Source organism: Mesoplodon mirus, assembly GCF_964341445.2.
Source record: "Mesoplodon mirus genome assembly, chromosome: 6".
Classification (NCBI taxonomy): domain Eukaryota; kingdom Metazoa; phylum Chordata; class Mammalia; order Artiodactyla; family Ziphiidae; genus Mesoplodon; species Mesoplodon mirus.
This window is the reverse complement of record NC_138982.1, coordinates 78,243,369-78,258,069: the sequence shown is the minus strand read 5'-3', so window position 1 is coordinate 78,258,069 and position 14,701 is coordinate 78,243,369. Positions and strand designations below refer to the sequence as shown.

The window sequence follows — 14,701 nt, the reverse complement described above, 5'->3', positions numbered from 1 at the left end:
AAAGAAATTAAGGTTACATTCAACTCTACAGCTGAATGTGAGTAGGGATGGGAGGAGTGGGGAGAACAGTCCTGAACTTCAGAAACAAAGGGACATGCCTCAGCAAGCAAGAAATAAATGGCTTCTTGCATCTCAGAGGCTGCTTCTGCCCCAGAAAAATAGGTCTATTTTATTTATTAAACAAATGTCCAAAATGTGCAGTATGCTTTAGAACCGCAAGTAAATATCTTTGATAGCATATTCTTAACAAGACCCACTGGAGCTCTTTTCAATGCATGGCCTTCTATATACCCATACATTTCCTTAGTCCAAGGCAAAACGGCCCAGGGCAACCCTATCTTTAGAGAACATACTTCATGAGGAATGGATACTCCATATTTAAAATATTCTTATCCAACTTCCCTTACACTGCATCTGTGTGTGTTGCCTTTGTTTCACCCTTGTACTCACCTAGGCGTTAAACCCCTCGCCTTCACCAATTTCTGCAAAAAAAAAAAAAATCAAAAAATCAAAAATCCAATCACAGCAAGTTTTTTGTGAGAGTGGAAGTTTATTGAAGATTTGGGACATTTGGGGGAAGTACTATACAACATTCCACCATCTCTCTACATTCTTCCTTCCCCTTTTTCCATGTCTTCAATCTCTTCCCCTTCCCAGTTCAAAGTAATTCAGTATGGCCCTCTATCAGTCAGGACAGGCTGGGATGTGCTGTGGTACAAAACAACCCCCAAACCAGTCACTTAATACAAACATTTATATGGGAATGAGACCTTCATTGATGTGCTTTGAAAGTACCTACAGAGATAATCTGAGCCTAAGCTCTACGTTTATATCTTTTGTAGCATGGATAGTTACTACTCGGATACTGAAAATATTACAATACGTCAAGAAGGACCTTATAGTTCCCTAAAAGGGGAACTTTATTTTGGCCTAATGGTTGCTAAATAAGAATTTACTTCAGAATCATGTGGGAACTTTAAAACATTCAGATGCCTGGGCCCCATCCACAGATATTTTGATTCAGTAGATTTGATGTGCGGTCCAGGACTCTAAATTTTTAACAAGCTCCCCACATACTTCTGAAAATTATACAGGTTTGAAAACTACCCCTCTAGTACAGGGGTCAGCAAACTACAGCCCTTAAGCTAAAGCAAACCCTGCCATCTGTTTCTGTAAATAAAGTTTAATAGGAATGCAGACATGCCCATTCATTTATATATTGTGTATGGCTGTTTTGTGCTATAATGGCAGAGTTGAGCAACTGAGATAGAGACCATATGACCCACAAAATAGAAAAAGTTTGCAAACCCTTACTCTTGTCTATTTCATAACTAATTTCCAGAGTCATGTGATTACTTGTGATGGGAACTAAGTAAGGCAATGAAGATGATCACTACTGAAAACAATAATACCTGGACTGAATTCTTTACAATCTTTATTTCATATGAGAAAAATGATTGTTTTTTATATACAAATTACCAGCCAAATTTTTTCCTGAGTTATACTGTCCCCTAATGGTAGAAATGTTAAATCACAGATGCTTAATCAGATTAGATGTTCCCCATTGTTAATCAATTCCTGAAATCAGTCACTATAGACTTTGTAGCAAGGGACTTTAGGGATCAGTTCAGGTGGTAGAACTGAGCAGGACTAAACGGGCTCAGACAAGGTTGGCAATTTTAATGAGAATTAGAATCCCTTCCCTCTGTAAAATTCCTTTCTCTTCAAAGACTATTACTCTTTGCATATCCAATTAGATAGTCATTTATCCCAAGGCGATACATTTCTTGGGGACATTTCAGCCATTTGTGATGCCATGACCATCTCCAAAATTGAAGCACAATACTATCAATATGGTCAAAATCACATGTGCACTCACTATGATGAACTGTGATAAAAGGAAAGAAAGCTTAAACAGGAACCTGGATGCATACACATAAATGCCAAAATGGTTACCAAGGGGGATTGCACCCATGTTGGCAATAATGAGTCAGCAGAGGATGAAACCACTGGTTTTCTCCTTGACTAATGATTAAAATCCTCTGAGTCACTTTTAAAACATGGTGATGGCCAAATCCTGCCCCCTGTCAGAATTACTTGGGACATTTGTTAAGGTGATGCTGGACATTTGTAAGGTGGACCACACTTTGCATAGGAATGAATTAGATCATCCCTAGCCACTAGCCACAATTTTCATGCAAACTCAGTGGTTCTGAGATCTTAAAGTATGTAAGTATCACTTGGAAGCTAACTAAACATGAAAATTTGCAAGCTCCAGTCTCACAAATTAAAACTCAGTGGATCTCAATTTTTAACAAATGTCCCAAGCGATTTGAGAGTCACAGTCTGGAGACCAAACATACACTAACCTACACAAATGATATTTATTCTACAAATTACATTTTTTTAAAGGCGGCAGCATTGTTTATTAATTAATTTTACAAGTTACCTGACCAAATGTGGGGAAATTTTTCTGTTCCAGGTGTGAAAAGAAATTACTATCAAATTCATTGGCTTAAACTAACAATTTTATTACATTTCATGATTTTTGTGGGTCAAGATTTGGGCAGAGGTCAGCTGGATGATTCTTCTGCTCTCCTGTGGTGCTGATTAAAGTCACTTAGTGGTACCCGACGAGCAAATAGTTTGGCCTGAAGAGTCCAAGATGGCTTCACTTCACATGCCTTGGCTGGAAGGCTGGGCCAACTGGGACTGTTGCCTGGAATGCCTACACACCTCCAGTCTGGCAACCTTGGCTGGAGTAGTAGGTCTCCTTACATGGCAGCTCAAGGCTCCCAGAGAGAGTGTTCCAAGACACAGAAAGTGGAACAGAGTCATTTCTGCCATAGTCTACTGGTCAAAAAAGTTCCAGAGCTCAACCAGACTCAAGGGGAGGAGTCATAAACAGGCTGGAGTCGTGGGTGTGTGACCCTTTGAAAAACCTCAAGTGCACCTGCATAGAAACCTGAACTCAAAAGGAGTCCATGCTTGGTTTATTGCTGTCTTGAAATTCTTTATAATTTTTGAACAAAGGGCACTACATTTTCATTTTGCACTGGGTCCCACAAATTATGTAGCCTGTCCTCATCATAAACCTCACCTTTCAATGGATAGAGTATTAAAAATTTTGTAGCCATCTTTAATGGGCCATAAGCTGCCTGCCAGAGACTTCATTCCTCACCGTAGTTCTGTATTCAAAATTATCCTTTCAAAATGAAGAATGATGTTTGTGGGTTAAATTCAGCATAAAGAAGGGAAACAAATTATGAGGTTGGAAACTGGAACAAATTCTGTGATAAGTTTAGGATTAAGAAATATGTTGGAAACCAACAACACTGAGTATCTGCTAGCACCCTATAACTGGTCACCTCTGGGCTCACTCACTCAGTTATGTCATTAGGCATTAACCAACAGTTATCCAAGGTCAGTATGTGTGCTGAATTTATACATATTGTCCTTGATGAGAAAGACAGCCAGTAATCACTATATAGAAAGGAGTCTCCATGGTCTCAGCAAACCTGGATTTGTTTTGCGGGGGCATCTGCAAAACTATGTAAAGGTTATTAGGGAAGGCAGTGACAACTCCTATGCTTTTTGAGAACCCCAGCCACATCTGACATCTCTTCGGGCCATCAGTCATTTGCACTACATTATATTCTCAGCAGGAGTTCAATATGATTGCTCGTGATGAATCTAAGCAACAAATGGCATCATAACAATAACAACTACCAAAAACCAAGATGAATAGAATGGAGACACAATTAATGGAGAACAAGGTCAGGAAAAGTTAAGTACAGTATTTTGCACAAAGGCAAAGATTACTGAATTGAAAATATTGATATGATAAACCCTTGAAAGGTATGATTATCCAGGGAAAGTTTCTTAGAGAAAGAAGCTAGACTTTGAAAGAAATGAGGGTTGGCAGAGTACTGAAAGGAAATAGAAACTACATTGGTATGAGGACAAGAAGAAAATCAGCCCAACTAGAGTGGAAGAACGTGGGTAGAGGGATGTTACTGGATAAATTAGAGGTGAGGAAAGGAGGGTCATTGTTCCAGGGCACTGGTCCTAGGCTGCAGAATCTGAATTTACTCCACAAATTATGGGAAGTTACTGTAGTTTGCTATTGGTTTGGAGGGAATAAGTGACGGCTTTTTATTTTAGTATGCAAACATAATAGTGGAAGTCTCCAGCTGATGCACATTCCAAAGGACGTATAAGACTAAGATGCAGAATTTTTCAAAGGAGGTGGCAGAAACCTAGTGAATGATTCCCTGAACCACTGATCCACATTGAGGGTACAAGTATTAGAAGCTGGCGATCAGAAAGGACTTTAAAAGAGAGGAGTTCTTGAGATACTTGATGGTGGGAATGTTTCCCCTTATCTCAGGAGACTATTTGAAGAAGTTAATATGTATCTCTTGGAGTTTGAAGAACACAGTGGCCTGTTATCTGATTCCCTCCTGAAGAAAACTTAAAGGGTAAAAGAAAGGATGACTAGCTACTTTGATGGAGGGAGTGAGAACTGGCCTGCATTCCCAGGGTTCTTTGAGGTGAAAATGTGTTTCCTGTTGTGGTAGATGTTGTGATGCCTGGAAGACTTGTTCCTCCAGCCACTAGAAGTGATGCCAGCAGAGAGTCCTCAACTGTCAGTCTCCTAGGGGATTGCTTTGGCTGAAGAAAGCTGATGACTGTCTGGTATGGGGGTACAAAGTCCCAGCCCCCCACCCCAATTTAGAACAACTCTTCAGAGCTATGCCAGGATCAGAACTCCCTGTAGATTGGCTAAGGCCTCTGTTGAGGCTGCAGCAAAGCTCCGCTTCTCCCGCTGACCCATTTTGCTTCTTTCCCTTCCTTTCTACAGGAGTTGATCCCAAGGACACTCCCAAATAAACATCTTGCATGGTTATCTCTATTTCAGAATCTGTTTCCCAGGAAACCTGACCTGTAACACCTGTAGATCAGATATGGAACCCACCAGCAAGTGAACTAGCATGAATTATGTTGGGTCTGTCAAAGTGGGACCCTGTAGGGAGGAATAAACATCAGCGGACAGGATCCTTAAAGTATCACTGAATTCCTTACAGCTGGGGAAGCAGTGAGCACCAGCTGGAATATAGCTGCACCAGCCCAGGTCAAGAAAACTGAAGATTAAAGATTTCCAGTTATGAGGGGGAGAGAGTCTTTGAAGAACTTACAAAACTATCTCTGAGAAGGGCCAGTTTTAACAGTTTGCCAAGTCCAAAGAGCACAAACATCCAGTTCACAGCAGTGTCAATCAAATAAAGCCTTTCCCTCCCCTCTCCTGTCCTCCTTCCAGGGCTCCAAACCTGGAGAGGTTAGAAACCCGGCGGAGGGGCAAGAACACAAGATAGCATAAGAGAGAAGACGCCAACCCCACACTTTCTTGACTTAAAAGTTTAAAACTGTTTTCCCATCTCTCTCCATTTTTCATGATATCCCTCAAATACTGTCATAGTCTATCCTTTCCTTTACTTGGTGAGATGCCCCATATTCCTGTGAAGCGCTCTCTGCAATGTCCCTTGTTGCAAAAAGTCAATACTTCACCTTGTCCGTAGGCTCTGACATAGCGCAGGGGTGGAATTGCGCGACCGCCACGCTGCTCACTCCGCCCTGCGCGCTCCGCTCTCACTCCCAGCCCAGCCCTGCTGCCCCGCCCCATCCGTTCCGCTCCTCTGGCCCCGCCTAGCCACCCTGCCCTGCGCCGTACTACCCGGCTGCCCCGCCCCATCCCTCTCGTCCGCCCACTGGCCCTCCCCTTCTCGATGGGCTCGCCCCGCCCCTTCCTGCTGCCCCGCCTCATCCCACTCGTCTGGCCCCTCCCACTCGTCTGGTCCCGCCCCCTCCTGGTAACCTGGTGGCAAGGAGCGGCGGCCACCGGCGCCATGGGGACTGCCTCGTCGCTCGTGAGCCCCGCCGGCGGGGAGGTGATCGAGGACACGTACGGGGCGGGCGGCGGCGAGGCCTGCGAGATCCCGGTGGAGGTGAAGCCCAAGGCCCGCCTGCTGCGCAGCTCGTTCCGCCGGGGCGCGGGGGCGGCGGCGGGGGCCGGGCCGGGTTCGCTGCCCCGCGGGGGGGGCGGCGGCGGGCTGCTGGGGGCCAGCTTCAAGTCCACTGGCTCGTCGGTGCCCGAGCTGGAGTACGCGGCGGCCGAGTACGAGCGGCTGAAGAAGGAGTACGAGATATTCCGGGTCAGCAAGAACCAGGAGTTGTTATCCATGGGCCGCCGCGAGGCCAAGCTGGACACGGAGAACAAGCGGCTGCGGGCAGAGCTGCAGGTAACGCCGGGCCCAGGCGCTCACCGGGGACGGCCGCGACACCCGGGAAACTGAGCCCCGGGGCCGCCTGCCCACCGCCTCGCAGCCTCTTGGCCGCACTACCAGCTGGACCCAGGACGCCTGACTGCTCTGCATTTTAATTTGAGGGGACATACTGTCTTGGGTCTAAAGTGATTCCTTAACTAACCGCCCCCCCCCCTTTTCTATTTCTGGTCCATTCATTCAGATGCCTTGAAGCAATTAGCCTGAAAGTGTCCTGAAGCAACAAATGCTAATCTCCAGAGAAGTAGGTCCACACGGGGCACACATATACACAAAAGACTTTGGTGACATCTGTTGAGGCAACTCATCAAACCCTTCCTAGGAGTTTTTAACCACGCCTCGCCCCCCCACCCCTCCACCCCCCACACAAATTTACATACCTCGGAGGTGGGGCTTCTGTCTCCGTTTCTTTTTTTTTAAATTTTTTTAAAATGTATTTTTATTTATTCTTTTTTAAAATATATTTTTTAACTTATTTATTCTTGTTTTTTTTGGCTACGTTGGGCCTTCCTTGCTGCGGGCGGGCTTTCTCTAGTTGGGGCGAGGGTGGGGGCTACTGTTCATCACCGTGGGCAGGCTTCTAACTGCCGTGGCTGCTCTTGTTGTGAAGCACGGGCTCTAGGCACGCGGGCTTCAGTAGTTATGGCACACGGGCTTAGTTGTTCCGCAGCAGGTGGGATCTTCCTGGACCAGGGCTTGAACCCGTGTCCCCTGCATTGGCAGGTTGATTCTTTTTTTTTTTTCTTTTTTGCAGTACGCAGGCCTCTCACTGTTGCGGCCTCTCCCGTTGCGGAGCACAGGCTCCGGACGCGCAGGCCCAGCGGCCGTGGCTCATGGGCCCAGCCGCTCCGCGGCGTGTGGGATCCTCCCGCACCGGGGCACGAACCCGTGTCCCCTGCATCGGCAGGCGGACTGTCAACCACTGCGCCACCAGGGAAGCCCGGCAGGTGGATTCTTAACCACTGCGCCACCAGGAAGCCCCTATTTTCGTTACTTTATGAAGTTCCATAGCTGTTGGATTTCAGTGATCTTGAAGTGAATTTTTCTGGCAGCCCCTGGTTTTCACCACCTTAACTACTGTGGTTGAAAACGTTCCCTAGGTATAGTCAAATTTCCTTAATCCACTTGATTAAATTACTCGAAAAACAATTATTACATGCCCTTCCTGTAATAGATCTATTTTAACTGATTATTAGGAAAGTTATTTTTTTGTGAGCAAAGGCGTGAGATTTTGTGTCATCAGTTTGGGGCCCCTCTGAGGGTTGTAGTTTGTTTACTCTATTTTTCTTTACTATGGAAGAGACTTCTGGACAGCCCAAGTGTTCCTGAGCTCATTACAGGAGGAATAGAATGAATACCTCAGACCTGGTTTTTCTAGAAGGAAGAAGCCTTCTTCCTTCTAGACTAGTCCTTCTAGTCAATCCCTCTCCACCCCTACCCCACCCCCATTAGCTGTTGTATAATTAGCAGTGTTATCTGGGAAGACACAAGCAGCTTTATCTGTTGTCTTACAGATTTTCCTATTGGGCAGTCTTAATGCACTTGCATATATGAAATGGACTTATGCATTTCAGATATCTGATTTCATGCACCCAAGCCATTGTCTTGGATTCACTGCATATTGCAAAAGACTGAGGTGGAGGTAGAAAAGAAAGCCAGACCAACCAGGGTAGAGTGCACTAAGTGCTGACAAATGTCACAGTCCCAGGTTATTCCTGTTACCAATCCTGATTCCTTATGTAACCCTTTTGATTCCTTTCTCACATATCTAGACATTTTTTAAAAACCTTCTGTATTTATTTAATCCATTCAGTCAGACATTTACTGGAAGCCTGCCGTATATCAGGCACTGCTAGTGCTTGGGGCTAGCACGAGGAGCAAGACATGGAGCCAAGGAGTGCACAGCCTCACAGAAGGAATTATCCGTCAGGTTAAGCCGTACAAGCTGTACTTTTTGTTCTCTTAAAGATGGGAGAGCTGAGGTGTAGTGAAGATTAAGAACTAGTGCAGGGCTTCCCTGGTGGCGCAGTGGTTGGGAGTCCGCCTGCCGATGCAGGGGACACGGGTTCGTGCCCCGGTCCGGGAGGATCCCATATGCCGCGGAGCGGCTGGGCCCGTGAGCCATGGCCGCTGAGCCTGCGCGTCCGGAGCCTGTGCTCTGCGACGGGAGAGGCCACAACAGTGAGAGGCCCACGTACAGAAAAAAAAAAAAAAAAAAAAAAAAAAAAAGAACTAGTGCAGTATTTCAAAGAAAAAGCATTAATTTCTATTGAAAGCTTAATGTCAAATATCTTCATTTATAATTCAGGCGTATTTGCATTTTTTTTCCATTATGTGTTTGATTAGCATGGCAATATGCATTTCTTGATAACTGGTGAAAAAGTAAGTAGATTGTTAAAATTCTAAGATATTTAATATGTATATAAGATAATGTAAAATTTGGGAGGCATGCTATTTTTGTTAGAAATAACAAGGTAAATTATTCCAGGCACTTCAGAAAACTTACCAGAAGATACTTCGGGAAAAGGAAAGTGCTTTAGAAGCAAAATATCAAGCAATGGAGAGAGCAGCTACATTTGAACATGACAGAGATAAAGTTAAGAGGCAATTTAAGGTAAATTTCATACATCTTTATCCCCAAAGTGATATGGAATAAAAACAGTATATTTTAAAAGTTCATATAATACTGCGATGAACAACCAGAAGTAAATGATGTAGGAGCCATGAAAGTTATAAGAACTAAACTAAAGCACTTTTTACATTTTTGAGTTGGACGAGGTAAACTTAAGGTAGTTTCAAAGAAAAGGTATAAAAGTGAACATTTTAATAGGGATTTGTGGGGGGTGGGTGGGAAAGGAAAGTGTTTCTATTAGGGGAAAGCATTTAGAATGTTTGGGGATGTTTTCTCTGGGTAAGCATTACTGGCATTAAATGGGAGGGGGACAAATTTGCTAAACATCAGGGAGCACACAAGGCAGCTCCACACATCCTGCTGGAATTCCAGTGGGTTCCAGTTACAAAACAATGATGTAGAGGTACTCAGATTATTCATCCTACAAAAGGGGAGATCAAGGACCAAATGAATATTGATTTTATGAAAGAAAAAATTTTCCCTTAAAAGTTGATGATACAATTTTTGATTATGGAAAAGGGTTTCAAAATTAAAATCCTTCTTTTAAAGATTTTTAGGGAAACCAAGGAAAATGAAATTCAGGATTTATTGAGGGCCAAGCGAGAGCTGGAGAGTAAACTTCAGAGGCTACAGGTTCAGGGGATCCATGTATTTGATCCTGGAGAGTCTGATTCAGATGACAACTGTACAGATGTTACTGGTAAATTTATTTCCTATTTATAATATTTTGAGATTTCAATATAGGTATAATGATTATAGAGCCAACTTTGAATCCTTTTACTTATAAGTAATTGCTGTTACAAATAGAGTTGCACTTTCTCTTTCTCAGTTGTTATGACAGCTCTTTTCTATGAAGTCCATGATGTAGAGGCTGAGGTTCCTTCTGTCTCATTGTTCTACCAACCTTAACCCATAGCTTTTCTCTCTCTGGTCTAAGCCCCTCTAAGTCCCAACATCACATCTACAATTTAGCCAGGGGGAGGGAGGGAATACCTTACTTTCCTTGAAAGCACAATCTGAAAGATATACAGATTACTCCTACTCAAACCCCATTGGCCAGAACTCTACCTAGGAAGATGGGAAAGTGTAATCATTAGCGGGAGAGCCATGTATCCACATAAAGCTTGGGGTTGTGTCACTGAAGGAAGAAGGGGAGAATGGATGTTGGAGGACAGTTAGTAGTCTCTGTCACATTATTTTTCCACATAATTGATATATTCTTTACAACTATAAGAATATCTGCATAATATTTCATTGAGTGGTTTCCAATGCAGTTTTGTGAAATACTTTTAAAGTTTTTGTTTTACAATTAAACATAGAAAGTGTTTTTTCTAGAAATAAAGAAAAACCTGGAATCATAGACTGAAAGGTTCCACTGTGTTCCAAGGAAATAATAACGAAGTGTGATTGATTTTGAGAAATATTCTATTTTAAATGCAGTGGAAAAATGCAGTCACTCTCCCATTTATTAAAAATATAATTATATTCTTACAAACTGATGTATTTTAGAGTGAAATATGGCAACTGATAATTCCCTTTTAATTTTCATTTTAGTACCATTGGAATTTGACTAGCATCCTGGGACTTTTATTACTAACTTTTGAGAAAAAAAAGTGAAGTGATTCTTAATGACATTAGTCCTAGTGATTATTTCAGTATTGACATATGTTAAAATGTACAGGGTTTCAAAACTATTATATTCTAATTCTCTTAGCAAGTTAATAAAAACGAGTTAATATTTCCTCGTAGGTCTTTCTTCCTATTTCGATATAAACATGAAGAAGGAATGCTTGAGGGAATGTCACTCACTATTTGTCACCCACAAATAATAATCTCAGTTTTGCCAGAGATTTAGCCCAAATACCAGTTTACTTATGTTTAGTCAAGGATGCCATGAATTATTATTTATTAAAAAAAAACACAACGTGTTCATAAGTACCTGTTGATTCAATCATTAATTTTTTTGCTCTGAGAAGTAAAGAAAATGTGCTCTTTACATCCTTAGCTTACAGCCTAGTGAATTACCAATATGAATCAATATGAATTACTGGTGTGCCAGTAATAGTCTTCCTTTGAAATTCTTTCCTTCACATTTTACACTGATACCTAAATCATATAGTTAGGAATGTTTTTAGAATTTTTTTGTTGGGGGGTGTTTTTAACTCCTCTCTGTTATTATAATTCTTTTGGTTATTGTATTCCTAATTTATTTTCATCTTTCTCTTTTTAATCCCCTGTGTAAGTTTGAGGTGATAACCAGAATTCTGTTAACCACCACCTTAGAACTTGCCAGAAGTTGGTGGCAAAGTACTTTCAAAATCATTGTTTTGATTTCAAAATCAAAGTTTGAATATCTGTTGTATTTATAATATTGTAGTATTTTTTGCATTAGAAATCCATTGAATATATATGATAAGGTTTTGAAATTCCAATATAATTTGGTTTTCATCAGATGAAATCTCTTGCTTTTACAGCTGCTGGACCCCAGTGCGAGTATTGGACTGGTGGAGCCTTGGGAAGTGAGCCCTCCATAGGGAGTATGATTCAGCTTCAGCAGTCTTTCCGGGGCCCTGAGTTTGCCCATAGTTCTATAGATATAGAAGGACCCTTTGCTAACGTCAACAGAGGTAACACACGCCATTTGCCAATTACCTTGGTTAATGGTAGTGACTGTTCGTGTACTATAATCTTATGCTGGGAAAACTGCCATCAGCAGAGCATGAGACTTGTGTTCTGGGTGTCTTCCACTGTCAAACCATCATGTACTGGTGCTTGTCACTGACCAGGAATGATGAAGTTACATAATTCACATCAGGATCAGATGGTGCCTCCCAGCCAGACTGGCCAATAGGTTCTAATAACTGAATTTCTGGTCTGAGTTCTCGGATATTTTAGTTGAGCGGTGAGAGCCTAATGTAGATTAACTGAAAAACAGTAGTGTTTAGTCTTTCCCTCTGCATCTTTGATGGTGTTGAAGGTTAGAGAAGTTGTGGAGTAGAGTACAAAACTTCAGTTATATAATATAGTATTCTTATTCATTATCTTTTATATAATTTGGTATCCAAAACAGCTCTTAAGATCTGTTCCGAATTTCAATACCCCCTCAGATCTGAAATGTTATAAGTAGCTCCACTCTTTTCTTAAAACTTTGAAATATGGGGACTTCCCTCGTGGCACAGTGGTTGGGAGTCCACCTGCCAATGCAGGGGACAAGGGTTTAAGCCCTGGTCCGGGAGGATCCCACCTGCTGTGGAGCAACTAAAGCCATGGCTGCTGAGCCTGTGCTCTAGAGCCCGCGAGCCACAACTACTGAGCCCACGTGCTACAACTACTGAGGCCCACGCGCCTGGAGCCCGTGCTCCACGACAGAGACAGGCCACTGCAATGAGAAGCCCGTACACCACAACAAGGAGTGGCCCCTGCTCGCTGCAACTAGAGAGAGCCTTGCGTAGCAGCCAAGACCCAATGCAGCCAAAGATAAATAAATGAATAAATAAATTTTTTTTAAACCCTGAAATTATTTACCTATTAGCAAAATGAAAATTATTTTTTTAATTATGCATTTTGAATTAGTCAAATATGTCTTAAAATATTCATTCTCACTAACTATCTTTTGGTTATTTTTTGTTTTGTACTGTTCTTGAACTTTCTTTTTGACTCAATGTATTTCAAGAATAATTAGTAGATAAAACTGGGAATGTAGGCTCTCCTCAAGTAGCAAACTAATTGAACAGCCCATGTTGCCTAGTTCCCTGACATTTGACTGGAGCCACGAGTACCCCAGCAAAGACCACTGGTGACATTGATTGCTTTAAGGCCCAGGATAGAATTTGAGGTTAGAGAACTGAGTGCCTTCTAATATCTTATTCTAGAAGCTTTGTCGGTATTACAAGTGAGATCCAATGATGCCTGTTGTTTTCTTTCAGACTTTTGGGGAATCATGTTGTCAAATATTTTCTAGTAATTATTTTTCGGGAACTTATGAGAAATTTTATTTTCAGATGACTGGGATATTGCTGTAGCTAGTTTATTACAAGTTACCCCCTTGTTTTCACATTCTCTGTGGAGTAACACTGTCAGATGTTACCTCATTTATACAGACGAAACCCAGCCCGAAATGGATCTTTTCCTTAAGGTGAGGGCATTTATAAATTCTGTATTCACTGATTTAAAATAAAGTTAATGTTGTGTCCTGCTTATGATACTACTGATTGCCTGAACCAAGTAGTTTACTACCCACTAGATTATGTCTTAAAGAGTAGGAAGCATCTTGGGCTTTTCTTAAGAAAACGTCTTACTCAGTATTATCAGTATATTCAAATTAAGGCCTTGGAACTTTATGCTTTTGAATGCTTCATTACACGTTCTCCACAGTGTTTACAGCCCTTACTGATGGTGTCTGCTATAGTTAATACCTGCCAGCTCTATTCTTGAATCTGTTTCAGATTATGTCAAAATTTAATCCTTGTCATGGTTTTAAATTTTTCAAGGCAGCCATTGGGGTTAATCTAAGGCAGGGGTCAGCAAACTACAGCCTGTGGGCCAAATCTGGCCTGCAGTCTGTCTGTGTATGACCTAGAGCTAAGATTAGTTTTTTTAAACGGTTGAAAAAAATCAAAAGAAGAATAATATTTTGACATGAAAATTATATGAAATTCAAATTTTGGTGTCTATAAATAAAGTTATATTGGAACACAGCCACGCGCAATGTATTGTCTCAGGTTGCTTCTCACTAGTGGCAGAATAAATTATGATGGAGACTAAATGGACCACAAAAACCTTTGCCAAAACAGCCAAGTTCTTAAGCTGTTATTAATTTGCCATCTGGCCCTTTACAGAAAAGTTTACCAACTACTGTTCTAACTGAATTTTAAATAAATATGCATGTCACATGCTATACCTGCTATATTAACATCATCCAGATTGCTGATTAATAAGTTCATTTAGCTTTCCTTTTTGATAATACTCAATTTTGGTAAAAAGACAAAGTATTTTGAAAACCAAAGCTTCTACTCACTGAGTATAGGCTGTTCCCAAACACATGTTGAGGGAATTACTAATTTATTGCATAATAATCATCATCATACTAAGTACCTTGATTTGTTATAGACCAACGTATTTTTATATCTGTTTGCTTTAGTGTTCTAATATACCATGGCGGACACTTTTTACTATATAAATCTATGGATTTACATTTTTCACCCTATAACAATAAACAGAAGTCATTTGTAATAATAATAATAAAAATAAATAACTACCAAAGCAAAATAGCCTAATACTTTACTCCTGTTGTTTTAGGTTTATTATGAGATAAATCATTTTCTGGGCTAGGAAACAGGAAAGTTGCTAAGCTATTACTATTTTTATTTTATAGAGAAACTTGCCTTTTCTCTTAAAGATTTTCTTTAAGGTGTGATCATATATTTTTTAAAGTTTTAAATCAGAGAATATCCAACATAACCTTTTTGATTTTAAGTAATATGAAGCTGACTAGATCTTTAGTTAAATAAGCTGTGCTTTCTTATGTTTTAATTTGTTTTTAGGACTGTTCACCTAAACTTAAAAGAATGTGTGAGACAATGGGATATTTTTTCCATGCTGTGTATTTTCCAATTGATATTGAAAATCAGTACCTCACTGTAAGAAAATGGGAAATTGAGAAGAGTTCATTAGTTATCTTATTCATTCATTTAACCTTACCAAGGTAAGCTGAAAATTCTATAATTTA

The 14,701-nt window shown here is 41.2% G+C and overlaps 1 protein-coding gene across 4 annotated transcripts in view; it reads left to right on the top strand.

Annotated features, from left to right (window-relative positions):
- Positions 1 to 5,872: 5,872 nt before the first annotated feature.
- The window catches only part of NPHP3 (nephrocystin 3), a 45,564-nt gene continuing 36,735 nt past the window's right edge, over positions 5,873 to 14,701 (top strand). For all 4 annotated transcript variants that reach the window (XM_082625301.1, XM_082625300.1, XM_082625302.1 and 1 more), the window contains exons 1-6: positions 5,873 to 6,299; positions 8,830 to 8,955; positions 9,523 to 9,673; positions 11,448 to 11,600; positions 12,975 to 13,108; positions 14,517 to 14,677. In XM_082625301.1, the coding sequence (XP_082481427.1) occupies positions 5,907 to 6,299; positions 8,830 to 8,955; positions 9,523 to 9,673; positions 11,448 to 11,600; positions 12,975 to 13,108; positions 14,517 to 14,677 (1,118 nt within the window). In that variant the 5' untranslated portion in view covers positions 5,873 to 5,906. The remainder of the gene's footprint in view (positions 6,300 to 8,829; positions 8,956 to 9,522; positions 9,674 to 11,447; positions 11,601 to 12,974; positions 13,109 to 14,516; positions 14,678 to 14,701) is intronic.